Raw genomic sequence first — 24,125 nt, 5'->3', positions numbered from 1 at the left:
AGTACAAGTTAGTCAGATAGTTAATCAGTGCCAGAAAAAAAAAAAATCTTTCTAAATTTCTAGCTCCAACTACTTTGAGTGTTTTCTAGACTCTGAAAAAAAGATCAGAAACGCAGACTTGCTATAAGACAGTTGAAGACATTTCTTTAATTTAATTTCTTTTTATTGATGTAGGTCTTCCCTCCCTGTCTCCTGCTGGTCCACACGACATAGGCTTTTGATATTTTTGGAACTTTCTTGTTTTCGGAGAATTTAGTAACCAAGGGGTTTTTTTGGGGGGTGTCTGATTTTTTTTCAGTCGTTTTTAATTTCTTTTTTCCGTTGTAGCTTTTGTTTTGTTTGGATGAAATCGGTGTGATCCTGTGAAACACGTATTTTCCTGAGAGGGCGCGGAAATCTTTTAAGCATCCTCGTAAGGCGCTGGCTCCCGGCAGCCGCTCGGGTCGTGCCGTGCCGAGTACGGCTGTGGGCTTTCCCAGCCGGAGGGTGAAGGATGTGGCTTTGGATTTGCTTTGGGAGCTGGGAGCGGCGATGGGGCAGCGGGAACGAGCGGAGCTTGAGCTTGGGCGGCTTCGGTCTGCTCGGCGGGCGGCCGCGGGCCGGGTCCCTGGCTCTTGGGAAGCGGCCTCGGAATTAATTCGGGATGCCCGACAGCGGCTCCGCATCGGCGGTGCGCGGGGAGGAGGGAGATGCCTCCCCATTCGCTCGAATCAGCCTTTCTTCTTATTTTTGGATTTTTTTTTTCCCTTAACTTTATTTCTTTTTTTAACTCGTTTGTGATTGTGCATGAGATCCAGAGCAGAGCAAAACCAGCCAGAGGCTCTTAAATCATTCATTTTTTTGGAGACCGTGCAGGTGCTGCGAGCTGGAAGCGTACACGTGCAAACTACCTCAGAGCTGACCGGGAGCCCCGAGGGACGGACGGGGGGTCCCCCACCGCCCCCGCGGCACCATCTGGCCCCCGAGCTCAGCAGAGACGCTCCCGGCTGGTGGGGAGGCAGTTTTGGCGTCCCGGCTTTCCGCCCGGCGGTTAGGGAGAGCTGCGGGGTGGAAGAGGAAGAGGAGAGCTGATGAGGAAGGCTCCCGGGGCGCTGGGAGGGTGGTGGGATGGGATGGGGCAGCAACCCCTTGGAAAGTCAGCGCCGGGCTGACTTGGGCGTGCGTTTTGATCTCTGCTGCTTTACTGTACGTTGCAGAATTGTTTATTTTTTTTTTGTTGAAGACGAATACCTCTCTGCGCGGCGGCAGGGCGCGGTGGCGGCGGGCTGCTCTGCTGCACCGCGGTGGGCTGCTCTGCCGCACCGCGGTGGGATGCTCTGCTGGGGCATGGTGGGATGCTCTGCCGCACCGCGGTGGGATGCTCTGCCGGGGCATGGTGGGATGCTCTGCCAGGTTATGGTGGGATGCTCTGCCGCACCGCGGTGGGATGCTCTGCCAGGGTATGGTGGGATGCTCTGCTGCACCATGGTGGGATACTCTGCCAGGGTATGGTGGGATGCTCTGCTGTGCCGTGGTGGGATGCTCTGCCCCACCGTGGTGGGATGCTCTGCCCCACCGCGGTGGGATGCTCTGCCGGGATATGGTGGGATGCGGTGGGATGCTCAGCCGGGGTATGGTGGGATGCTCTGCCAGGGCATGGTGGGATGCTCTGCCGCACCGCGGTGGGATGCTCTGCCAGGGCATGGTGGGATGCTCTGCCGCACCGCGGTGGGATGCTCTGCCAGGGCATGGTGGGATGCTCTGCCGCACCACGGTGGGATGCTCTGCCGGGATATGGTGGGATGCGGTGGGATGCTCTGCCGGGGTATGGTGGGATGCTCTGCCGCACCATGGCAGCAGCCCAGCCCCGCCGGCGCGGCGGAGCGGTGGGTTATGAACTGTGGAAAGTGTCTGGGTGCTGCGGATCAGCACAAGCTAACACCGGAAGAGTGCTTTTGCTTAAAAACAAGATTTAATTCATAATTTAAGCCCCAGGAATCGGGATGTACGACAGAACTGAAGCCATTTTTTTTTTTTGGACCAGTTTGGGAAATGGTCTCTACAAAGCAATGCTAAGCCCAGCGGGAAGGAGTTTGCCGATGTTTCGGGGCGGGGAAGGGCTGATCCGGAGCATGGCCCCGGCAGAGCTGCCCGTGGCAGGGACGGGAGGCGGGGAGCGGTGCCGGGCTCTCCCATCGCTGTTGTCGGATCATCCTGGGAAATCGGTGGGATTGACCGCAATCAGGGCAGAAAGTAATCCTTAACGTGTCCGTAACTGGTGTGAGCGTTCGTTACCCAGCAGTTAATTGCGTCGGTTTGTTCGAAGCGCATCCGGATTCATCCCGGAATCAAATTCCTTGACTTCAGGAGAAAATCTGGCCCTAAACTGCGACCCCCCCCCCATGCCACTGCCACCTCCGTTGGCTCCCGCGGCCGAGTTGAAACCCAGCAAATTTTGGGGTGGCTCCAGAGGGGGCAACCCCCCCGTGAAGCTCGAGACGTCCCGGAGCCCCGCGCAGCCGGTGCCGTGGGGACCCTCAGCTTCCGCGCGTCAAACCGGGGGCACCACCTTATATATAACCAATTCATTTTTGTTTATCTACCTCTTAGCGACAATAGATTAAAAACTAGGTAGTGGCAACTCCACATGCTGTAGTTTAGGGGAAAAAAAAAAATACTCTCTTTTTCCAAAGAAAAAATGTTCTTTAAAAATAGAATTTATGGGCTTTCTTTTCACTTTAAAGTGGTCATTAGTTGTAAAAGCTCCAGACCTCAGCAGTCCGAAATGTTTGGTTGTGACTGATTTTTTTTTTTTTTTCCAAGTTCAAACTTCCATGTCTTTTTTTTTTTAAATTTTTGCCTTTTAAACTTTGATATTTACTTCTTCCATCAGCAGTACACCTCCATCCTCCTCGCTTCCCTGGCCCGGCGGGGCTGAACCCCGTTTTTTGCTGGGGGAATCGCAGTTGATGTTTTGTTTGGTTTGTTTTGGTTTTTTTTTCCCAGCGGCTTTTTTTGGGGCAGGACGGCGGCAGCAGGTTGGTGGCAGCTCGAGGGGGTGATTGAGCTGAATTTGGGGTGCCACATGCACCCCGACGCCGGGAGCACCCGGCACCTCCTCATCCACGGGACGGGTGCACCCATGGGTGCTGCTTCTCCCGGCAGCCGCTCCAATAAAATTCCAGGCTATTCAGAAAAAAAAATTGTACTTTCCTGTAATGATGTTGTTTTTCCTCTTTTCAGCTGATTTGTTTCTTTTCGCCTTTTCCCCCTCCCTCTCCTCCTTGCCTCTTCTAATCCGTGTTCTTCCCTTGTCCCCTCGCGTGAGGCAGTTTGTTGGCTCGGATGTGGAGTTGGGATTACGGATGGACGTGGGCTCCGTTTCTCTTCCAGCGAGGTTGTGTGTGTTTTTTTTTTTTTTTTTTTTGCCACAAACCGCTTTACTCCACTGTTTCATTTTTAAAAATAAAGAGCAAAAAAAAAACCCAAGCAAAAAAAAAAAAAGCGTTGCGTGTTTTTGTGGAGTTGCGGGGGGGGTGGGGGGGTGGGAACAGAGAAAGGGGAAATAGGAAAAAAAAGGAGAGAAATAAAGGGGAGGGATAGGGAAACATAGAGAAAAAAATAGAGAAATAAAGGGAGAAATAGGGGAAAAATAGAGGAAAAAATAGAGGGGGTTAATAAGGAAAAAATAGAGGAATAAGGGGGAATAGGGAAAAATAGAGAAATAAAGGGGGGAATAGGGGAAAAAATAGAGAAATAAAGGGGAAACAAAAGGGGAATAGGGAAAAAATAGGGAAATAAAGGGGAAATAAAAGGGAAATAGGGAAAAATAGGGGAATAAAGGGGAAATAAAAGGGGAATAGGGAAAAATAGGGAAATAAAGGGGACTAGGGAAAAATAGGGAAATAAAGGGGAATAGGGAAAAATAGGGAAATAAAGGGGAATAGGGAAAAATAGGGAAATAAAGGGGAGATAAAAGGGGAATAGGGAAAAAATAGGGAAATAAAGGGGAAATAAAAGGGGACTAGGGAAAAATAGGGAAATAAAGGGGAAATAAAAGGGGACTAGGGAAAAATAGGGAAATAAAGGGGAGATAAAAGGGAAATAGGGAAAAATAGGGGAATAAAGGGGAAATAAAAGGGGACTAGGGAAAAATAGGGAAATAAAGGGGAATAGGGAAAAATAGGGAAATAAAGGGGAGATAAAAGGGGAATAGGGAAAAATAGGGAAATAAAGGGGAGATAAAAGAGGAATAGGGAAAAATAGGGAAATAAAGGGGAGATAAAAGGGAAATAGGGAAAAATAGGGGAATAAAGGGGAAATAAAAGGGGACTAGGGAAAAATAGGGAAATAAAGGGGAATAGGGAAAAATAGGGAAATAAAGGGGAGATAAAAGGGGAATAGGGAAAAATAGGGAAATAAAGGGGAGATAAAAGAGGAATAGGGAAAAATAGGGAAATAAAGGGGAGATAAAAGGGGAATAGGGAAAAAATAGGGAAATAAAGGGGAGATAAAAGAGGAATAGGGAAAAATAGGGAAATAAAGGGGAGATAAAAGGGGAATAGGGAAAAAATAGGGAAATAAAGGGGAAATAAAAGGGGACTAGGGAAAAATAGGGAAATAAAGGGGAGATAAAAGGGGAATAGGGAAAAATAGGGAAATAAAGGGGAATAGGGAAAAATAGAGAAATAAAAGGGGGAAATAAGGAAAAAATAGAGAAATAAAGGGGGGGGGGGGTATTGAGGAGCGGGGCTGGCAGCGGCGAAGCTCGGGGTGATCCCAAAGGCTGCTACGGTCTGTCCTGGGTGCCGGTAGCACCCAAACGGGGCCGGGGCCGTGATTTAATGGGGTTTGTAGGAGGAATTAATGCCATTTTCTTGCCCGCGGGATGGGTCCTTTGCAAACCCCTCCTCGGGGATGCAGCTCCGCAACCTCTCGGCAGCCTCCGGACCCTCCCGGGGGGTTCAAGGGCACCGAGAGCGACCGGCCGGTCGCTCTCGGTGCCCTTGAACCCCCCGGGAGGGTCCGGAGGCTGCCCACGGCGAGGGGGGAGGACACGGGACGGTCCCCCGTGGGCAGCGGTAGGATAGAGTAAGAGCGCGGCAGCCAAATCTGCACCCAGCGGTCCCATGGTGTAATGGTTAGCACTCTGGACTTTGAATCCAGCGATCCGAGTTCAAATCTCGGTGGGACCTCGTAGCTTTTTTTTTTTTTTTTTTTTTTCCCCTTTTCTTTTTTTTTTTTTTTTTTTGGCGTCCGCCGCCGCTCCGGTAACGCGGCGGGAGGCGGCTGCAAACCGGAGCGCGGCGAGCAGCACCGGGCGTCGCCCCGGCGCCCACCCAGCCCCCGCCGGCCTCCATTTTGTGCGGGGGCACCGGCGCTTCACTGCGCATGCGGAGGGGGGCAGAGGGCGGTGGGCGCCCTCCTAGATGCCGGCGTTGATTGGGCGCGGGGGGTGACAATCTCTCCTCCCTGCGCTGCTATTGGCTGGAAGCACTCTCCGCTCCGCCTACCACCGCCTTATTGGCGTAGCGACGCCTCCGCCTCATACCGGCCCTGCCGAGCTCAGGGCCTCGCCGCGGCGGCTTCGCGGACACGGGTGGGCGGTGTGAGAGGCCTCGGGGAGACGGGCCCACCCCCGGCTTAAGCCGCCCTTGGGCCAGCAGCGTCCCGAATCCCTTCAGCAGCGGCTTAGCCGGCTCTGACGCAGGCTTCCAGCCGTTTAACATCGCTTAACGCGGTCAATCCCCTCCGAGCGCAGGAAACCCGGCTGCATCCCCGTTATCGCCCCGGATTAGGCCCGGGCGCGCTGCTTTGGCCCAGGAGCCGGGCCCAGGCAGAGGCCGCCAGGCCGGCAACCCAGCCCCTCGCTGCCACAAGAAAGACAGAGGCTGCGGTCGAGCTGGTGGGTTTATTTAGCATCTGCGAGAAAGAACAAAACCACCTTTATTTTTATCTTTTTTTGACTAGGGAGGTAAGCAGCGTGGAGGTGCTGGCTGCAGGGGAGTGGTGGAGACCTGCCGCTTGAGGAAAAGCGTCTTCCATGTGCCCATCCTCAGGCGGCGAGCCCCCATCTTGGAGCGTCTCTGGGGACGAAGTGCTGAGGGACCCTGCAGACTCGGTGCTGAGCAGGGCCGGCCCATCGGTGAGACCAAGCAGGGGCCTGGAAGGCAGGAAAATGCCGCTCCCAAGTGGGATCGAAAGCAATGTCCTACAAACGCAGCATTTAAACTACCCCCGGGCACTCCCACAGCCCCAGCAGCAGCCGCCAGCGCGGCAGCAGACCCCACACCCCGCCCAAGAGGCAGCGGGTACCCAGCGTGCCATTGCCTCTTCCCAAACACCCTGTCCCATGGTGTAGAAGAGGTTTGGTCCTGCCCTGAGTTTGCAGTCACTGTCTACACTGCGTCTAAATCTGCCATGGGACGCGTGTAACCTCTGAGCAGAGGCTGGCTAGGCCGCGGGGGAGCGTTTCACTGTGGGCCCGAGGGCTGCCGCGGTGTCGGAGGCGGGCTGGCATGAAGCAGAAGTAGGATGGGGACAGACTGTGGCAGAGATGGGACCTGAGGGACTCTGAGAAATAAAAAGAGCTGCTGCTTCTGTTTGGGGGTTGATCATCTGGGGATGTTTTGGGGAGTTTGCTGAAACATAGTATGTAGATGTAATGGACTTAGAAAAAAACCCACCCAAACAACACCGTCCTCCCCTAACAACAAACCCCACAAATCTTCCCCAAGGTATCACCCTGCCGAACTTGGAAGCGGGCTGTGCCCCAGCTGCCGTGCTTTTTCTGTCAAGCAGGGGATGACAATTTTTCCTGGGAAAAAGCCCTTGGGAGCAGAAGGATCACGGCCTGGCATTGCTAGCTTAGGGCTTGGCGAGTCCTGTCTTGCTCCAAGGAGCTGCTGCCCCCCAAACCACCTGGTGCAAGTCATCCCCGTCACCGATGGGACGGGACTTTGCAGCCCCGCTGCCCGTACGGGCCCGGCTGCAGCAGCCGAGGGGAGCTGCCAGCGAAGCTGCCGGCGGAGCGGGCAGTGCTCGGAGCCACCGCGGTCGCAGGCAGGACCCGACAGCCCCGGGCTTGCTTTCCCACAGCTGCCAGGGGGTTTCCAGGGGAGGAAGCAAGACCGAGAGGTGGAGCAAGGGTTTCGACAAGCTGCCTGCAGCCTCGCTCCTTCCCATGCCCTACCCCGTGTTGGGTGAAGCCCACCCAGCCCTGCTCTGGCCATCCCCTGGCTCTCGATGCAAGGCACGTGGTGGGTGCGAGCCGTGGGCTGTAGGAGTGGTGGGCAGTGGTGGTCACCGGCTGGGGGGATGTCTCGGAATAAAGAGAGTAAAGCTTCAGACCCCTGGAAGCCTCAGAGCAGCGGGGTGGGTATTGCCCCTCTGTGCCAGATGGGGAAACTGAGGCACTGAGAGGAGCTGACTCGAGCAAGGTCCTGCTAGGAGGCTCATCTGCAGCGAGCGGGGGGCTCGGTGCCGGGGTTGGGCTGCTTGGAGATGTCTGAGACTAGACACAGCTCTGCAGTTTCATTGAAGCCCAGTTTGCTGCTGGCTGCTAAAAATGCAGAAGTTTTGCTTGCAGGAAACCAAATGTAAATCAGCCGTGAGAGCACAAAAGCACAGGCTGCACTGCCTGCTGAACCTTGTCTCCGGTGGCAGTAGGGCAATTTTTTTTTTTGTCTTTTTTTTTTACTTTCTTTTTTTTTTTTTTTTTTCCATTCTGCCATCCTTTAGATGCGCTACGCTTTGGTTCTGGACTCCCCAGTGCTGAGGTCAGGCTACAGGAAAAGCAGGTTTCTGACAGTCTTGGCTGGCACCCGGGAACATCCCTGTGCCTGGAGGTGATGGCAGCGGGGGGTCAGCTTATCGTACAGCCGCCCTTCTCCTTGAAGGGGTTCTTGTCCTCGGGGACTCCTTTCAGCAGCGGGTCCTCACCCGCCATGGACTCAATGTATTCCTTGATCTCTTTGCCGGTCTTGGAGACCTGCCAAGGAAGGAGATGCTCTGCGTGGGTTACGGGAATGAACTCTCCCTGCAGAGCTGCGCTCCCGCTCCGTCGGCTGCCTATGAACCCGCTCGTGCAGCAGGGAGAGGGGAGCCATGGCCGTGAGCATCCCACCCAGCGCGGGGTGTCCCCGAGAGCATCCCCGGGGTGCTGTGGGCACCTCGCTGCCGGCGGAGCTGCAGCTCCCGGGCTCTGGGACGTGGGGCTGAGCCCCAGCGGTGTGTTTGCCTGGAGGGCAGAGGTGTGAGTGCACGTGCTCCTGCCTGTATTTGAGGTGTGATTTCAGGGGCTGTGGGTTTTTTTCCTTTGCAGCATGATCAGGTCAGGGAGTTACCCCTGGGAATGTCCCCTTTGCATTTTGGGTGAAAAACTCACCATTTGCCTCTCGTTCTTCACCTCCTTCTTCAGCTGATCCAGCTCCATCTTCAGCAGCTCCTTCTCCGTCATGTCCTGAGCCATTTTGCCCTGTAACCGCAGGGAAGTGGCGCATGGTGAGTATCTAGATAGGCTTCTCCCAGAGCACAGGAGGGCTATGGCTGTGGCCCTAATGGTATTGCAAACATTGCTAATGCCCCCATGGCGAGACATGGGCCGGTGCTAAAAAGAAGGAAAAAACGAGGCGGGAGGCACCTTTCGGGCACCTCTTGAAACCCTTCTGGTGGCACCTGCTGTAACCAGAGTTTCGTTTGCTTGTTCCCGGCAGGCACGCCGAGCGACGGATGCAGTTTGAGGAGGGGGATCCAGCCTGGTTCTTAAAGAAGTCCCTGCTACCGTGGAGGCTGTTTCCCCAGGACATGAGGGGGCCGGTTCAGTGGGGCTGGCTGAGTCCAGAGAAAAGCCGCTGCCTTGGGGCTCTCAGGGCAGCAGCCTCGTCGGAGAAGCTGGATGTCCAGGTCTGCAAACGCCCTTCCTGATCCGTGTCCTGTGCCTGGGCAAGAGCATCTTTGCAGGTTTGCTAAGGAACTAAATTTTTTTTTTTTCTTTTTTTCTTCCCTCCCCTCCTTATGCCCACCCCACAGGTAAGTGCTAACGTGGATTGAGGTGTGTGTGCTTGCTGCAGCAGCAGGATTTTGGGTCCATGTGGGTTGGGAAAGCCCAGCTCTTCTTCCACAAACGCCCATCCGAGGGTTATGTGAGATTTCCACACAGCTGGCCTGCGCTGCTGAGACCTGTTCCCATGTTTAAATTTGGGTTTGAAAGCCCACAACCTTTTAAATAAAAAAAGTAAATGTGATTAAGCTGAAGTGTGCCTTGGCCCTGTTTTGGAAGGCATCAAGCTTGTGTGCCCGGGCTCCCGCTGGTTTTCTGCAGCTGCTCCCATGCAGATGCTCCCATCCGTGCCCTCGGTGCACCGGCCCCGGGAGATGCTCGTGGCAGAGCACAAGGAGCCAGAAGCCACGGCGCAGCCGCTACCAACCCACGGAGGGGGCGGCTCCCGAACCGTGGGGACCCCACGATACCGTTTGTACCTGGAGGGAGCGAAGCCACTTACCTCTGGGGACGAGGGGCTGCCCCCTCAGCGGCGGAGACGCTCGGCGTTCCCGCCGGAGGAGATGCTGTCGACTGGACCCTCGCTCTCCTGATCCAGGCTTGAAGACTCCTTCACCTCTGGGAGGGGAGCAGATGTCTTTGGTCCTTAAGCTGATAATAGACTCAGGCGAATAAGCTGGTCAGGTGTTGGGCATTAGCCTGAAAGCGCCGGGGTAATCGGTGGTGGGGCCGCAGGGAGGGGGAGGATGAGGATGAGGGAGGAAGGGTGGGGCGGAGAGGTGCTTTGTGGGGCAACCGGGAAGCCCTTGAGCCCTTGGCACGGGTGTCTGGGTCCTGCCCTGGCTGGGGCAGGGGGACTGGTCCCCTCTGGGAATCCAAGCAGTTGTCGTGGAGTTTAGGAGGGGATGGGGAGGTGGGGAGCTGGGGCCGGGGGGGCTTTTGGGGGCTGGCACAGCCTCTTTGGGGGCCAGGAGCAGCTCGGGCGGCTCTCGGCTCTTCAGGGTGTGAGGAGCTGGGCTGGTGCTGGAGGAAATTCATCATTTCCCTCGTCCTTGTGCTGTGGGGCCACGGGCTCAGGAAGAGCCAAGCCCTAATGTGGGTTTTGCTCCTGTCTGGCCGGTGCAAAGTCGCTGGGGCTGAGGACGGAGCCCAGGAGGCCCCAGGGAAGCATCTGTGGGAGGAGGAGGAGGAGACGGTGGAGGCGAATTTCCAAGCACCGGGGAAGTGGGAATTTCCTGCCCTCCACACAGCCTCAGCAGTGGGGATGTGAACATCGTTAGCAAAGCACGGAGAAGGACGCGCTGTCCTGGGCGAGGGAAGGACGGGTGCCTCTGCGGGGTCACTTGTCACATCGCTCTGTGCCCGAGCTGGGCGAGCTCCGGGTGACCGGGGCGAAGCCGTGCGGGGTGCACGGGGCTTTTCCAGGGAGGAGGTCCTGGCAGTCGAAGCACTGCCCTGTGTCTCTTTGCTGGGCTGATAAAGGCGAAGGGAAGGGAATCGCCCTCCCTGGATGCCACCGAGCCAGGCTCAGCCCCGCACCTTCGGGGAGGGCGGCAGCGGCTGACGGAGCGTGGGTGGCAGAGATGGGGGTCGGGATTTTTTCGGTCGCTTACCCACACCCTGCACCGCCGGCTCCTCCGTGACTCACGTCCTTCACCACGGCCGCCCCTCTCATCCCCTGCCCCAGCGCGGTGGCCACCAGCTGCGGCGGGGGGTTGCCCCCCAACGCGTCCCCCGTGGGGTTGGGGCCACGCTGGCTCCCTCCCCGCTGGCCCCCCGCCTCCCCTTGCTGCCCCCCGGCTCTCTTGAGGGCCACGATGTGAAGGCGGCCAGGGCAGCCTCCACGCCTGCGGGCTGTCCCTCGGGGGGGACGGGGACGCGGCAGCGCCCACAGGCCCTGCGTCAGCGCTGCCGCGAGCTTCAAAACCCAGCGCCGAGGCGGCCGGGGAGGAAGTGGGAACCGAGCCCGGCACCATGTCGGAGCTGGAGCAGCTGCAGCAGCACGACATCCCGGCGGGCCGACAGGTCCTGCGCGACCACCACAGCAACCTCCACCGCGTCGCCGACTACTGCGAGAGCAACTACCTGCAGGTGAGGGGGACGGGTACGACTGGGGACATCGCGGGGCGAGCTGCGGCTTTGGGGCTGGGCGTGATGCTGGAGGCAGCGGGGAGCCCTGGTGAGACGGTGGGCCCGGAGGTGTCCTGGTGGGTGACGGTGAAGGCTCTGCCCGCGGAGACGGGAGCCTGAGCATCCCTGCTAGCTTCCTACCGCGCATTGCACACCACCGTTCGTATTTTTTTTTTTCTCGTGCCTCCTTTTCCCCTCTTGCTCGACAGCGGCTTTTCTGCTCAGCTCTCAGGGTGGGGTTTGGGGCGAAGGGAGGGTCCTCCGGCAGTTCGGTGCCTCTGGAGAAGCCCTGGGAGGGGACCAGGGACGCCAGCCCTGCCGGGGCTGTCCCCAGGGTTTCGGAGGTGCCTCCTGGCAGGGCAGAGGCGAGCCGGGTGCCTGCGCACGCAGAGCGAGCGTGAAGCTCTGCTGCTGCCAGCTCCCCTCCTCCTCCTCGTCCCTGCCTGCCCCCCCCGAGGGAAGAGGGGGGCAGGAGCTTTTGGGATGAAATAGGAGGGGAAGGGCTTGTTCTGGCCCTGTTTGCTGGGGAGGGGGTCTTGGCCAGAGGGGTCCCTGGGCGCTCGGCAGAGCCCGCATCCGTGGCCTCGCTGCCTCGAGCCAGACTGCTCCCAAGGGGCTGGACCCGCTGGCGCGGAGCTGAAGGGGAAACGGGCTGAACTATTCAAAGAACTGAGACGCCGTCCCCAGCACGGCTGTGGCGTGGCCGGCTGTCCCCAGGGGTGACAGGAGGCTGAGCCAGGCGCTCGGCTCCGGCACCTGCCGAAACGGCAGCATCCCAGGGGGGAATCATGGTGAATCCCCAGTGCTGGAAAAGCCGAGCACCGCTGCCTAATGGGTGTCCGTGTGTCCTGCCGGCGGAGCCAGGGGAAGTTTGATGCATTTGGAAAGCAGAAGGAAGCATCTTTGCTACCGTGTGACTCCAGCGTGAAGATGGAGGGCAACGGTGGCTGCACGGGGTGGCTTGTCCCACCCGCTGAGTTTCCCCTTCCAGGCAAGTGACAAGCGGAAGGCGCTGGAGGAGACGATGGCGCTGAGCACGCAGTCCCTGGCCAGCGTGACGTACCAGGTCAGCAGCCTGGCCACTGCCTTCGTCCGGCTGCTGGACCTGCAGGCAGCCGAGCTGCGGAAGGTGGAGGCCGACGTCCGCTGCGTGGCCCAGGTGGGACCATCCTCCAACTGGGGTTTGGGTCCTGAGAGGGGTGTGGGCTCTGGGAAAGGGGGTTTGGGCAGCTCGAAGGGGCTGAAGACCCTCCTTACCCATGGCTTGACGAGCCCGTCAGCACCTGTAGCGTCACTTTGCCGTGGAAATGCAAGACCATCTCCTTGGGTGCTGATGGGCGTCACCCAACATGTCATGGGGCTGGGAAACTGGGCTCTGGGTTGTTGTCCCAGTCTGGGCACTCGCAAATCCCAGCGGAGCAGACCATAGGAACTGCCCAGGAAACCTCAGAGGAGCCAAAGTGGAGTGATGGGGCTCGGCGTGTTGGCCTGGCTGCAATGCTCTGCTCTTGCTGAAGGCCTCGTCCTCCCAGGGCTTAGGGACACTGATGCGGCGTCCCGTGGCCACCCACCCTCTTCCCAGCACTTGGAAGCCGCCTGGAACCTTTCCAGCCATGGGAGGAGACAGGACCCCATGGTCATGCTGGAAGCAGTAGGAAAACAGCTTACGGGCAGCTGAGGCTCGTGCACCCCCTGCCACTGCCCTGTCCCCCCGTCCCCTGCTTTACGAAGGGCCAGATCCAGTGTGGTGGCATCGAGGGCATCGCTCGCCCTGCTGTGACGGAGCAGAGCAGGACCTGCCCCGAGACTGTGGCCAGGCCGGGGGGTTCAGGCTCAATCCTGAGCCTTCCCTACGGCCCCTTCCCTTGCAGGCGGGGAGACAGGTCTGGGAAGGGTGGTGGGATTTGGAGGTGGCAGCGGGAGGTGAGGAGAGCCCGGGATGGGACGGTGGGGACAGCGCTATCTCTGCAGAGGGTTGACGTGCACAAGGAGAAGGTGGCTCGCCAGGAGATCGGCTCGTTGACCGTCAGCAAGAGGTTCCCGTCCTACCAGAAGATCATCCCCCCCGCCAGCCCGCCCTGCCTGGAGCCCTACTACAGGAAACCCCTCAACTTCAGTGTCCTGGATGACATCGGCCACGGCATAAAGGTCAGCCCAGGGCTTGGAAGATGTCCCACGGGGCGAGGGGGCTTGGATGGGCTTCCTCGGTCCCTGCTGCCCCCAGGGTTGCACTGGTGGGTGCACAGGTGGGCTCAAAACCCTCCTCAGTGGAGAAGCAGGGTCTGTCTGTGCCCCGCAGCCCACCCCGGGACTCACCCCACTGGGGCTCGGTGGAGCCAGCGTGGGGAGGGGGCACACGGTGAAAGGGAAACCGAGGCACATGCTGCTCAGCAGAGGCCATCAGCGCCGCTGGGGCCGGTGCTGAGCTGTGACGCTCTCACCCCCACGGTTTCTTTCTCAGCACCAAAACCGCCCGCGCAGGAAGGCGCCCGTGGCGGGGGGGGGGGTTCGCAGCCTCGCAGGCGCGAGCCCCCGGCGAAGCCGCCGTGGGGCCGGAGGGGAAGTGGTGGCACTGGGGCCGTGGTTCCCACGGTGGCGGCCGCCTCCGCGCTGCAGCGCTGGCGGCTCCTTCCGCTCGGCTGCTCCCGGCGGGCGGGCCGGTGGAGAGCTCGGGGTGCTGCTGCCCACGGCGGGGGGGTCACAGCCCTCTGGGGTGCAATGAGTTGGGGGGGGGGCTGCGGCGGCCCTCACCCATCGCCTCTCCGTGTCTCCCTGTGCCCACAGGACCACAGCACCCAGCTGTCCCGCACGGGCACCCTGGCTCGGAAGGGGATCAAGTCGGCGGCGCAGGCTGCAGGCACCCTGGGGTGAGGCTGCGGGGTCGGGGGCTTTGCCTTTGTGTCACCGAGTGGGCGATGATGGCAGGGACAGAGCCACGAGGTGCACCACGGGCTTGCCCGGTGCTGCTGCCATCGGGGTCCCATCCCCATCCCCGTGCCGAGCCGCCGGCCGGGCTGGGGGCTCAGCGGCCGCTCTGCCCGCAGGAGAAGCACCCGCGTCCCCGAGCCCATCCAGCCGCCCATGGTTCCTGAGGACAAGCTCTCTGCGGCCTCCTCCACCTCCTCACTGACATCCATCAGGTACCGGCGCTGCCCGGGGGGTCAGGAGGGCCCGGGGGCAGCCACCGTCACCCCGCTGCTCGGGGAAGGTTCTGCTGCAAAGGGGGTTGGTGAAAAATTCGGGGTTTGGGAGTGGGAGATTCGCTGCCCCGGGCAGTGCTTACTTCTAGAGCAAAATCCCGTACAAGAGAAGGTCCCCAGTGGGGAAACTGAGGCACAGAGTGGGGAAGGGCTTGAATGGGTATGCACGCAGATGCTGGGGTATCCTGCCTGCGGTGGCCGCAGCAAGTGGCACCCCGTCCTGGCATGGGGCAAGCCTCTGTGTTCCAAGAGTGGGGGGCAGAGCCAGCCCCCAGCCACCGCCACTCCTCCCCCTCAGCTCCAGCGGAGCCCCCGCAGCCCCCGGTGAAGGCATCCCCGCACCCCCGCTGCTCAGCTCCCTGCCAGGACCATCCCCAGTGCCTGCGGCTGCCGTCCCGCCGCCCCCGCCTCTCCCCGGGACCTGCCCCTGCCACTGCCAGGGGACCTGGCCATGCCCCCGCTGGACCTCCTGCCCCCAGGTGAGCGCTCGGCGGCCGGGGCTGCTCAGCGTGGGGGGCTGTGGGGAGGTGGGGGCTGCACATGGCCTCCGCTCCCCATGGAGCCCTTCGTCCCACATCGATTTTGCCGGGGTTTTGCAGCCCCCGATGACCTGGAGCTGCCACCGCCATCACCGCCAGCTTTGCCCAACTTTGAGGATTTGGCCCCACCGCTGCCGCCTGCCGCAGAGGACCCCCCCTGGGTCCCGGAGAACTACCTGGAGAAAGGTACGGTGGCTCCCCACGTCCCCCCGATCTCTCCGCCGTGGTGCTTTGGGTTGAGCCCCTGCCCGCGACCATGGCACCGAGGGCCCCACTCTGCCCCGGCACCGGCCAGGGCTGGGACGGCGAGCGATGCCGTGCTCTGCTCAGGTCCCACCCTTCCCGGTGGCGGCCCGTCCTCTGCGCTGGCCTCCACGGCCCCTCTCCCTCCTCTGGCAGTGGTGGCCCTGTACCCCTACACGCGGCAGAAGGACAACGAGCTCTCCTTCCAGCCCGGCGCCCTCCTCTTCATCATGCGGCGGTACTCGGACGGCTGGTGCGAGGGCGTCATGGGCGAGGAAGCCGGTTTCTTCCCCGGCAATTACGTGGAGCCCTTCTGAGCACGGAGGGCAGGCAGCCCCCAGCGTCCCCCCGCCCCGGATCGGCCGCGTCCTGCTCCTGCTTGGGCAGGGCTGCGCTTCGCTTTTGGATTTTGGCTTTGCACAGCTGGGGTTTTGCACAGCTCGGCCCCTGCGTGGGCAGCCAGATTGGGTGCCGCTGCACCCTGGCAGCCTCCAGCACCCAGCGCATCCCTCTGCCTGGCCCCTCTTCCCTCTTCCTTTTCTTTGGCTTTAATGACAGCAGCACTGGCTGCTGCTGGTGCCGATAAGGTTTAGCACCGGGACACCGCAGCTCCCTCGGCCGACGGAAACGCGGCGGGCAGCGCGTTGGTCCCGCGGGCTGATCCCGGCCGTGCTCGCGGGCAGAGCGAGCGCTGCGCAGGACTTAAAGCGCAGATGGAGGCGATGGGGCTGGGTGCCCACAGGGACGAGGAGGAGCGCAGCACCCGGCCCCAGAACCTGCCCGCCGTCCCCATCAGCTTGGGACGCAGAGGGGACCCCACAGAGCATCGCGTGTGGCCTGGCCCTGCTCTGCTGCTCCCCCTCCAACGCTGTGACACCCCACCCCACCCCCCCCCCCCCCCAGCCCCCGCAACAGCCCAAGGAAGAGAACCAACACGTTCATGGCACTCAAAGAGCCATTTCACACCCAGGTTTATGTCCTGGATACAAACAACTTGTGTATCTCCAATATATATATAGAGAGAGCGCGATAGAGATATACATACACACATATATATGGTTGGTTGGGTTTTTTTTGGGTTTGTGGGTTGTTTTTTTTGGTTTTTTTTTTTTTGTTTTTTTTTTGTTTTTTTCTCTCTATTCCATGGCTTTAAGTTCCACACAGTTGAACAGGCTCCGGAGGAGGAAGAACAAAGGGGGCGGGGAAATGAAACAGAGGAGGAACAACTCAGGGCTGCTTTGGTTAATTCCTCCTGCTCAGGTTTGCTGTCAGGGTTTCTACGCTTTGGAGCAGTTACGAGCCACCCTCGGGGCCGGTAAGGCTGTGGATAAATCCAGGAGAAGCCAACACCAGAGAGCAGCGACTACTGCAGGTCCCCCCTGCAGAGTGCAATTAGATGGGGGCAATTAATACTGCAGCGGGGCGAGGGGCGGCATCCAGGACCCGATGCCAGAAGTGCTACAGCACCAACACCTCCCGGGGGAGGTTCGGCACCTCTCGACCAGGTCAGGAGGGAAATTCACCTCTCTGGGGCAAGAGGGGAGCCCACCCCACCCAGCAAACACGAGGAGACACCAGTAATGGTGAGGAACCTGCGCGCCCCGGGCCGCTTTGCCCTGGAAGCAGAGGATGGACGTGGAAGGCAGGGGCAGGTCCTCCTCCCCGCAGCGGGATGCCCTGGGCAAGCGGGTGGGGATGGGGGAGAAGTGTGTTGTGGGTGTTCCCCCCCCCCCCCCCCCCCCAAGGTACCACCTTTCCAAATGGTTTCCTGTTCCTCGTGTCATGTTTTTTTCAGAGAATAAAGTCTCAAGGGACAATTATCTCCATTGCAAAGCCCAGCAGCTAAGCCAGGGGCTGCCCTGCGGAGGGCAAGCCAGGGAGCCTGGGCAGCACGAATTTCCAAGGTTAAATTTCCAGTGGCCTCACGAAGAGGCAAGGAGCCCTCAAGCATCAGGTTCAAGGCAACAGCACGTGGCTCCTGGTGTGGCCGGGCAGGTGAGGGGGATGAAGGCAGGAGGAAGCATGTGCAGGGCCCAGCCCACAGGGAGCCAGCGCCTGGTCTTTTAGGAATTGCTCTTGTGAAGTCAAAAGGGTAAAAAAAAAAAAAAAACAAAAAACCAAACAAAAACCTCAATAAAAAAAAGATCACCATTAGTGTTGGCAAATACCCACGCTGGGCAGATGTCCGAGCTGCATAGAGAAGGCTTCATCTCAGCACGGCAGGGGAAGGAGAAGGGGGGACCTAGAGAAAGTGCTTTAATCACCGGGAAGAAAGGAGCTCGGAGAGGAAAGGCAGGAAAGCAATGCAGCAGCGGGGGCTGAGCGGGCAGTGCCGATGAGTGCGGGGCACGGGGCGTGATCCCCCCAGGCTTCTCCTTTCCCAGCCGCTTATAGTACGCAAGTCTCTTCCGTGCCATCCTCAACACTTCTTCTTGAGGACCTCCTGGAGATAGCGGGCGACCTCTGCAGCCGACTCCCAGGGGACGACAGTGGCCTGGAAGGCTCCAGGCTGCTGCTTCTCCATCTCTTGCGTCATGCGGTGCATGGGGTAGCCCTTCCGCGGGAAAGCCACATCGGCGGAAGTCAAAGTCACGGAAGGGCAGAAGTCATTGGCACCATCTCCCACGTAGAAGACCCTCTCGAACTCCACCTCCTCCTGGGCTCTCTCGGCCAGGTACTCCGTCAGGATTTTGCGTTTGCACATGTTGGCCGGGCAGTCAAGGCACTTGTGGCTGTGGTAGGGCCCCAGGGTGAAGTACCCCTTCTTGTCAAAGCTGGACGGGTTGCTGAAGATCTTGCGGAAGAGGGAGTAGAAACCAGCTGCCCTCAGATTGCACTCGATGCCGAACATGTTGGCGTCGGAGATGAGGATGATCTCGAAGAGCTCATGGTTCTTGGAGAGGAACTGGAAGAGGTCCGGCATGCCAGGGGACAGGGGGATGTTCTCGTAGACAGTCTTGAAGTCGCCCATCTTGACTCCCTGGTCCCCCATGTACGCCAGGACGCGCTGCATGTACTCGTTGTAGAAGCCCTCGCGGAAGGTCTGTCGGATGTGCTCCGGAAGCGCCTGCCCCGGCGCTGCTCGGACGATGGAGTCATCGCTGTTCTCGTTGATGATGGTCTCGTCGAAATCGAAGACGAGGAGGTATTTGGGAGGCCGGGGGCTGGCCATACCAACACCCTGTGAGGCGGAAGGGTAACACCCAGCCATTAGTTCAAGGCACGGTGCTTCGGCCCCGGCACAGTGATGGTGGCAACCACAGCAGCAAGAGGCTGCCAGCCCCGCAGAGCAATGCTCCTTGGCTACCTTGCCCACAGGCAGCTTACTAGCCCAGCTGGGCTTGCGGGGGGCTAATCCCCTGCTGACATACCTCAGCCCCGGCCCTAAGGCATTTATCCTGCCTATAAAGAGATCATTTTGTCACCGCTAATCCCGTTCCTGCAGTCATGGCGGTCACTGTGCTGAGCTAGGGCCGCACGCGTCCTCCCAAGGGACGCGGGGAGAGCACGCGCCTCGGGGTGTTTTCATAGAATCATCGAATCGTTTAGGTTGGAAAAGACCTTTAAGATCATCCAGTCCAACCATTAACCTACACTACCAAGTCTACTCTAAGCCAATCAAGGGTAGACTAGACTTGCGCAGGGAGGGTCCTTGGGGGGGAGGGGGTGTCTACTCCCCAACCTGCTCCTGTCCCACCCCTGAGAAGGGGTCTGTGTCCCTGCAGACCCCTCTTGCTGCCAGGACAAGTCTGGCTCTTCCCAACAAAGGAAACCAGTTTGCAGGCTGATTTTTGCTCCATCACCTGGATGCAGTTTCCCTCTGGGTTGGGCTCCGCGGGCTCCTGAGAAGCCTGGGATAACTCAGAGCCGCCTCCTGCCCTGCTCTAAAACCAAAGTAAACCCGCTTTGCCAACACGGTGCGAAGCCGGTGAGCCCCAGCCCGGGCTCCCGGTGCCCACCCCCTCCCCTCGGCCAAAGCCACGACGGCCCCAGCAGCACCTGCTCCCCTCCCGGCAGCTCCTGCGCCACTTGCGGACAGAGGTTTGCAGGATGGGGACCCAAATCCTGCTCCCTGACCCTGGGAAGAGAGGGGACAGCCCCGCGCAGAGAGGATAAGATGGGTGAGAATGGCACTGACCTTAAACAGGCATGGCAGCCCGACGCCCTCGCAGCACCTTTTCATTTTAAGACCATCCCTCTGCAGGCAGCACGGTGCTGAAGGCAGCGCTTAGGGCTCGCTGGGCTGCTCTCCTGCCTGCAAACCACAAAGAAGGGGGAGTTTGGTTAACGGCTCGGGTTTTCCGCGGCTGCCACCTTCGGGCACAGCACCAAACGGCATGGCACGGCTGGGCTCCACGTCCTGCAGCGAACTCCCAAGCTCGGGACCTTTTGCACCAGGAGCGGAGGAATTAAGGGGTCTCCGGAGAGTACGGTGAGCGGGCAGAGCCCGTTTAATGCTTCTGATCCCTCTTAATTCCCCCGAGCACCCAGGCTTTGCCGCACATGAAAGCGGCCAGCAGAACGGCTCGGCAATAAACCCCAGCAACACATGCCCTGTTCCAAAATTGCCCTGATTCTCTTCCAGTATAATTAGTTTAGGGTGTTTCTTGTAATGGAATAATTATCCTGGCATGACACCGAGTGCCCAGGCAGCCCCGGCGAGGAGGTGCCAGTCTGCCGCCCCGGAGCCAAGGCAGAGCCCAGGTTACGTCTCCTGAATTTTGCCGACCTCTTGTGGTCCACAGCGATGAAAGCAGAGCGATGGGAAGCCTCAAAAAAACCAACCTCGCAGCCAAACCCGGCTGGAAACTCGGCCGGCTGCTGGCAGGAGGAATAACACACTGGGACACGGGAAATTTTAACTGGGCACCGGCAGCTGGGCTTAGCTGGGGCTAAGAGGATTTCAATGGGTTTTTTTGTCATCAGCACGACAGCAGGAAGAGTTGTTCAGCTGAAGGTGGTTTGTGGGGGATTTGTCTGGTTTGAAGCTGAGCATCAAACTATTTTGGGCACAAACGCGATTCACGACTCTGCTAAAATAATAAACCACAACTGCAACTCAAAGGTGGCACGCTGCAATGGGAAACGGGCACTCAGAATTAAACCCTGGGTTGAAATCTTGTAAAAGCGACTTTTTGTAAAACCTTCAAACCAAACGCTAGCTATTTCTTTGTAGAAGCATCCATCAAAAGCTGATATTTATTTACAGACAGCATCTGAAGCCAAATAATGCCACAGCCAGCCTGGGAGTGGGATTAGCCACCACGATTTTCAGGTCCAAACCAAGAGAAACAGGAAAAAAAGATTAAACATGAAAATGTAATTGTAATTTTTGTCGTTATATTCTAAAGAGCTGCCAGCGGTGAGAAAATAATTTGGGTCTAAGCCTTAAGGAGACGTTGCGGCACCGATGCAGCGCACAGGGAAAGAGCCCTGGAACAGCTGCTTAGCCCCGTGGACACCATTGCGGGCAGCTGTAAGGGACGACGTGGACACGGGGAGCAAACCCGCCCCTCAAAAAGCTCTTCTGGGCCTCAGATTTTTGCATTTTGCAAACCTGGAAAGGCTAACAGCACGCATCTTGAATTTTGGGCAGACTGGGTCAAACACAGACCTGAACAGCAACCTCTGCGCAATGCAGAGTCCCTTCAGCGCTTTGCAGCTGAGGTTCCCCAAACACCTTCCATCCAGCCACCTCTCCTGAATTAACGTTTTGTTATGCACATAAAAAAACTGACCTACGAGCTGGGGAAAAGCCAGTTTGGGCTCTTTTGGCTTATTTTAGTTTCGCCTCCTTCGAGAGCTGACCAGCGCGAGGTTGGAAGCGGCATCAGCCACCCTGATCTCACGTTAACTTGTCCTCAGAGGAGCTCCCTGGGAGCTCCTGCCTCCCCTCCCCACCTCCCCGGCACCGCTTTGCTCTCCCTGAAGCACCGTGGACGCCAAAAGCCCCAGCAGGGATAAATCCAGCCGCTCCCAAGAGCTGGAAAGCAAAACTGGTTGCTCTGGCAGGCTCCTTGCCCCGGTGTCGCCGGCACTGCCACCGCGGCTGCACAGAGCCGAGCACCCTGACAGCAGCTTCCCCGCCGTGGGGGAGAAGCGAGGCCACCGGACCATTTTCTACGGGATTTCTAAGGAAAATGATAATCCACGAAGTCAGCTCGGACAATTGCTGCCCCCATCTACCGGCGGGAGATCGGAGCATCCCTGCCACACTTCTGCAAGAGCCGCCTTCTGCTCTCAGCCGTCCCCAACGCTGCTACTAATTGTATCAAAATGCGCATTGTTTTTATGCAAAGGAGAAATTAAAATCTAAGCCAGCTTTATTTAATGAATAAAGCTCTGGGATGGGATTTCTCACCACCGGCCTCTGGGGGCTGTTGGGCAAATCGCATCCTTCCCCCATGCGCTGGTTTCCCCTTCCGACACCGAAAAGGGAGATACCAGCGCTAGGAGCGACGCGGTCAGCCAGCGCTGCTCCCCCCCAGCTAAAGGCAAGCAGGCTGAGCTGCGGGGTCTGGCAGCAGCTGCCGCAAACCCTGACTCTGCCCCGCGCAGGAGGGGAGCGGAGATGAGGAAAAAAAATTCTCAGCAAATCTCCCAGCCCTGAATTTCCCTGTTAAATCCAGCCAGGAGCCGGCGGTGCCCGTGGGCACACTGCTTGCGGCGTGGGTTGGAGCTGCCGGCTCCATCCGGAGTAGGGAGAAACGAAATCCCTGCAGGACCGTGCCACCGCTCCTAGCAGAGCTATTTCTGTGCGGAGATGACTCACCCGGCGGCTGCTTCCCGGGAGCACGTCCGTCCACCTTCTGCAAAAAAGGGACTCCCTCCAAACTAAAAGCAAAGCAGCCGCACTTCCTAACATTATGCAAAGCCTGAATATTGAAACAGAAAATAAGACAGATATTTGCTTATTAATTGCGTCAAACATAAAGGGTTAAACAAACTGAATTGGGGATGAGGGTCAAAATACGCCCGGTCAAACGCGGTGAGCTGCTGGGCTCACCTCAAGAATAATTTCCCAGGGTAGTTTATCCCCCAAATCTTGATGTTTTCTCCCCCTCTGGCAATACCCCCAGCCATCCTGGGGGTCTTTCTGCCCCGAAGAGGCCCAGGGAGCAAAGGCTGGGGCCCGGCAATATTCGCCACCCTCCTTATCTCTGCAGATCAGCTCCTGCTGCTCATCCCAGGGGATCTCTGCACCGCCGCGCGACTCCGGGCTTAATCCCGTAACGGGTTCAGCGCAGGACGCGCTGCAGGGAGAGGAGCAGTGCTGCGCTACGCACCCGCCCTCTGCCACAGGATCAGGCCCTGCGTGAGCCCCCGGCGCATCCAAGCGAGCGTGGACGGGGACCAGCGCCTGATTTCGGAGCTGGGAACCGCCGAGGGGCTGGGAACCGCAAAAGCGAGGGGCCACGGGGGCACTTCCCAACTGCAGGTGCAGTTCCCGGGCTGGTTTTAATCCCCCAGCGTACTCTCCTCGTCTGTTTTTAACATTTTTAACCTTAAAAAACCATTTGATGTTTCTGGTGGGTACAGCGTGTTTGGGTTTAACTCAAAGCCCATCCACTCACCTTTGGCGCGTGTTTCCCACCCCTTAGGGCAGTATTAAGGGCAAAACAAGAGGACAGGGTCCTGCTGCCCCAAAAGCAAAGGAGGGGAAACTCTCCCTCTCCGGCACAGACCTCGGCACCATCAGGCACGTCATCGGGATCGTGAGACAATTTCACTGCTCCTGGAATAAAACCCGACCCGCTCCCATCGCTGGCCAGCTACACGGCTCCCGAAGCAGCAGCAAATGACCAAGCTGCGGGACGGCAGGGCTCGGAGGGGTCCCCGAGCCCCTCCACGCGCCGAGGTGCCACCTCGCCCCTTCTTCTGCCCCACGGCTCCCGCTTCACCCCAAATCCGCCGGGCAGGGGTGAACAGGAACGGGAACACCCTCCCCTGCGACACCGTGACCGGTCACCTCGGGTTATGGGGATGTTCCTTTTTTTTTTTTTTTTTTTTTTTTTTATGGTGTTTATTTTTCCTGCTGCCTGCCAGGAAGCCGCGGCGTTACCGCAGCCACGGGCTCCCGCCGCGGCCGCCGGGGCCGGAGCTCTCTGCTCTGCAACAAAAAAAAATAAATCCCCGAAGAGGTGGGCTTGGTCCCAAAGCGCTGGGGCTGGCGGGCGGCGGGTGCCAGGCGGGCGGCGGCTTTGCGGGGGCCCAGAAGCGGCTCCCAGATCGCGGATCCCCGCCGCGGTGCCGGTGTCGGTGCCGGTCCCGCAGCATCCCCCGGCACCGGGGCCAGCTCCCCGCGGCCGCTGCTGCTGGGACCCGCAGCGGCTGCTGCTCCGGTACCGGCGCGCTGCAGCCCGGCGAGCGGTGCCGACTCACGCCCGGCCGCCCCTCGGGTGCTCCCGGTACCGGCGGCAGCCGCAACGGGGCTGACTCATGCACCGCCGGCGCTCGGAGGCTGCTGCCCGCCTGGCACCTGCCGGTACCGGCACCAGCCGCCCCGCTCCCCGCAGGGTCCTACCGGATCGGTGCCGGCCGCCCCGGCCGGCGGAGACCCCCACGGGGGGGGGTGGGGGCACCCCCCGGCCCCGCCGCCAGCCCTCCGGGATCGGCAGCTCCCGGTGCCGACAGCCAGGGCACCGCTCCTCGGAGCTGCTGCCAGGTCGGCAGCTCCCGGTACCGGTCGCCCCGCTGCAGCCTCGCGCCTGACCGGCCCCCGGGGCCCCCTTACCGGGTCGGAGCCTCCCGGTGGGTGCGCAGGCAGCCCGGCGTCTCGGCCGCGAACGGGGCCGGGCAGCGGCGGCTGCGGAGCGCGGTGCGGTGCGGCGGGGCCGGCGCCGCTGGCGGGGCTGCCGCGGGCGCGGCCCCTTTAAAGCGACGCAAACGGAGCCGCGGCGCGGCTCGGCCGAACAACCGCAGTCCCCGCGCGTCACCGCCCGCGCAGCCAATGGCAGCCGCGCCGGCGCGCACCCAGGGGGCGGGGCCCGCCGGGGCCACGCCCACAGCCCGCGGGGAGGGGGCGCGGAGACG

General features: G+C 59.5%; 3 protein-coding genes and 1 non-coding gene across 6 annotated transcripts; 2 read left to right on the top strand and 2 right to left on the bottom strand.

The window, feature by feature from the left end:
• Positions 1-5,102: 5,102 nt before the first annotated feature.
• Positions 5,103-5,174, top strand: TRNAQ-UUG (transfer RNA glutamine (anticodon UUG)). Its single transcript has one exon. It is a non-coding gene; the product is annotated as a tRNA-Gln (tRNA).
• A 2,555-nt stretch (positions 5,175-7,729) lies between these two features.
• GNGT2 (G protein subunit gamma transducin 2) lies at positions 7,730-9,586 on the bottom strand. The gene is made up of 3 exons (XM_009482180.2): positions 9,483-9,586; positions 8,366-8,455; positions 7,730-7,969 (listed from the first exon to the last, which is right to left on the bottom strand). The coding sequence occupies exons 2-3, from the start codon at positions 8,447-8,449 to the stop codon at positions 7,844-7,846; spliced, it is 210 nt and encodes a 69-aa protein (XP_009480455.1). The 5' UTR covers positions 8,450-8,455; positions 9,483-9,586; the 3' UTR covers positions 7,730-7,843.
• Positions 9,587-10,954: 1,368 nt separating this feature from the next.
• ABI3 (ABI family member 3) lies at positions 10,955-15,409 on the top strand. The gene is given in 9 exon segments (XM_075722880.1): positions 10,955-11,071; positions 12,102-12,269; positions 13,082-13,258; positions 13,895-13,977; positions 14,155-14,250; positions 14,609-14,727; positions 14,730-14,789; positions 14,910-15,035; positions 15,249-15,409. Coding segments are annotated over 9 exon segments (1,107 nt in total).
• Positions 15,410-16,828: 1,419 nt separating this feature from the next.
• Positions 16,829-23,858, bottom strand: PHOSPHO1 (phosphoethanolamine/phosphocholine phosphatase 1). 3 transcript variants are annotated; one of them, XM_075722691.1, is made up of 4 exons: positions 23,827-23,858; positions 21,865-21,967; positions 19,231-19,347; positions 16,829-18,273 (listed from the first exon to the last, which is right to left on the bottom strand). In XM_075722691.1, the coding sequence occupies exons 3-4, from the start codon at positions 19,273-19,275 to the stop codon at positions 17,512-17,514; spliced, it is 807 nt and encodes a 268-aa protein (XP_075578806.1). In that variant the 5' UTR covers positions 19,276-19,347; positions 21,865-21,967; positions 23,827-23,858; the 3' UTR covers positions 16,829-17,511. The 3 variants fall into 3 exon arrangements, with proteins under 3 accessions (XP_075578806.1, XP_075578807.1, XP_075578808.1); XM_075722692.1 differs by lacking the exon at positions 23,827-23,858 and adding an exon at positions 22,667-22,888; XM_075722693.1 differs by lacking the exon at positions 21,865-21,967 and having other exon boundaries at positions 23,827-23,852.
• Between the last annotated feature and the right edge of the window lie 267 nt (positions 23,859-24,125).

Source organism: Pelecanus crispus, chromosome 18 (assembly GCF_030463565.1).
Source record: "Pelecanus crispus isolate bPelCri1 chromosome 18, bPelCri1.pri, whole genome shotgun sequence".
NCBI classification, from domain to species: Eukaryota; Metazoa; Chordata; class Aves; order Pelecaniformes; family Pelecanidae; genus Pelecanus; species Pelecanus crispus.
The sequence above is the reverse complement of the archived record's forward strand: the minus strand, read 5'-3'. Positions and strand labels throughout refer to the sequence as shown.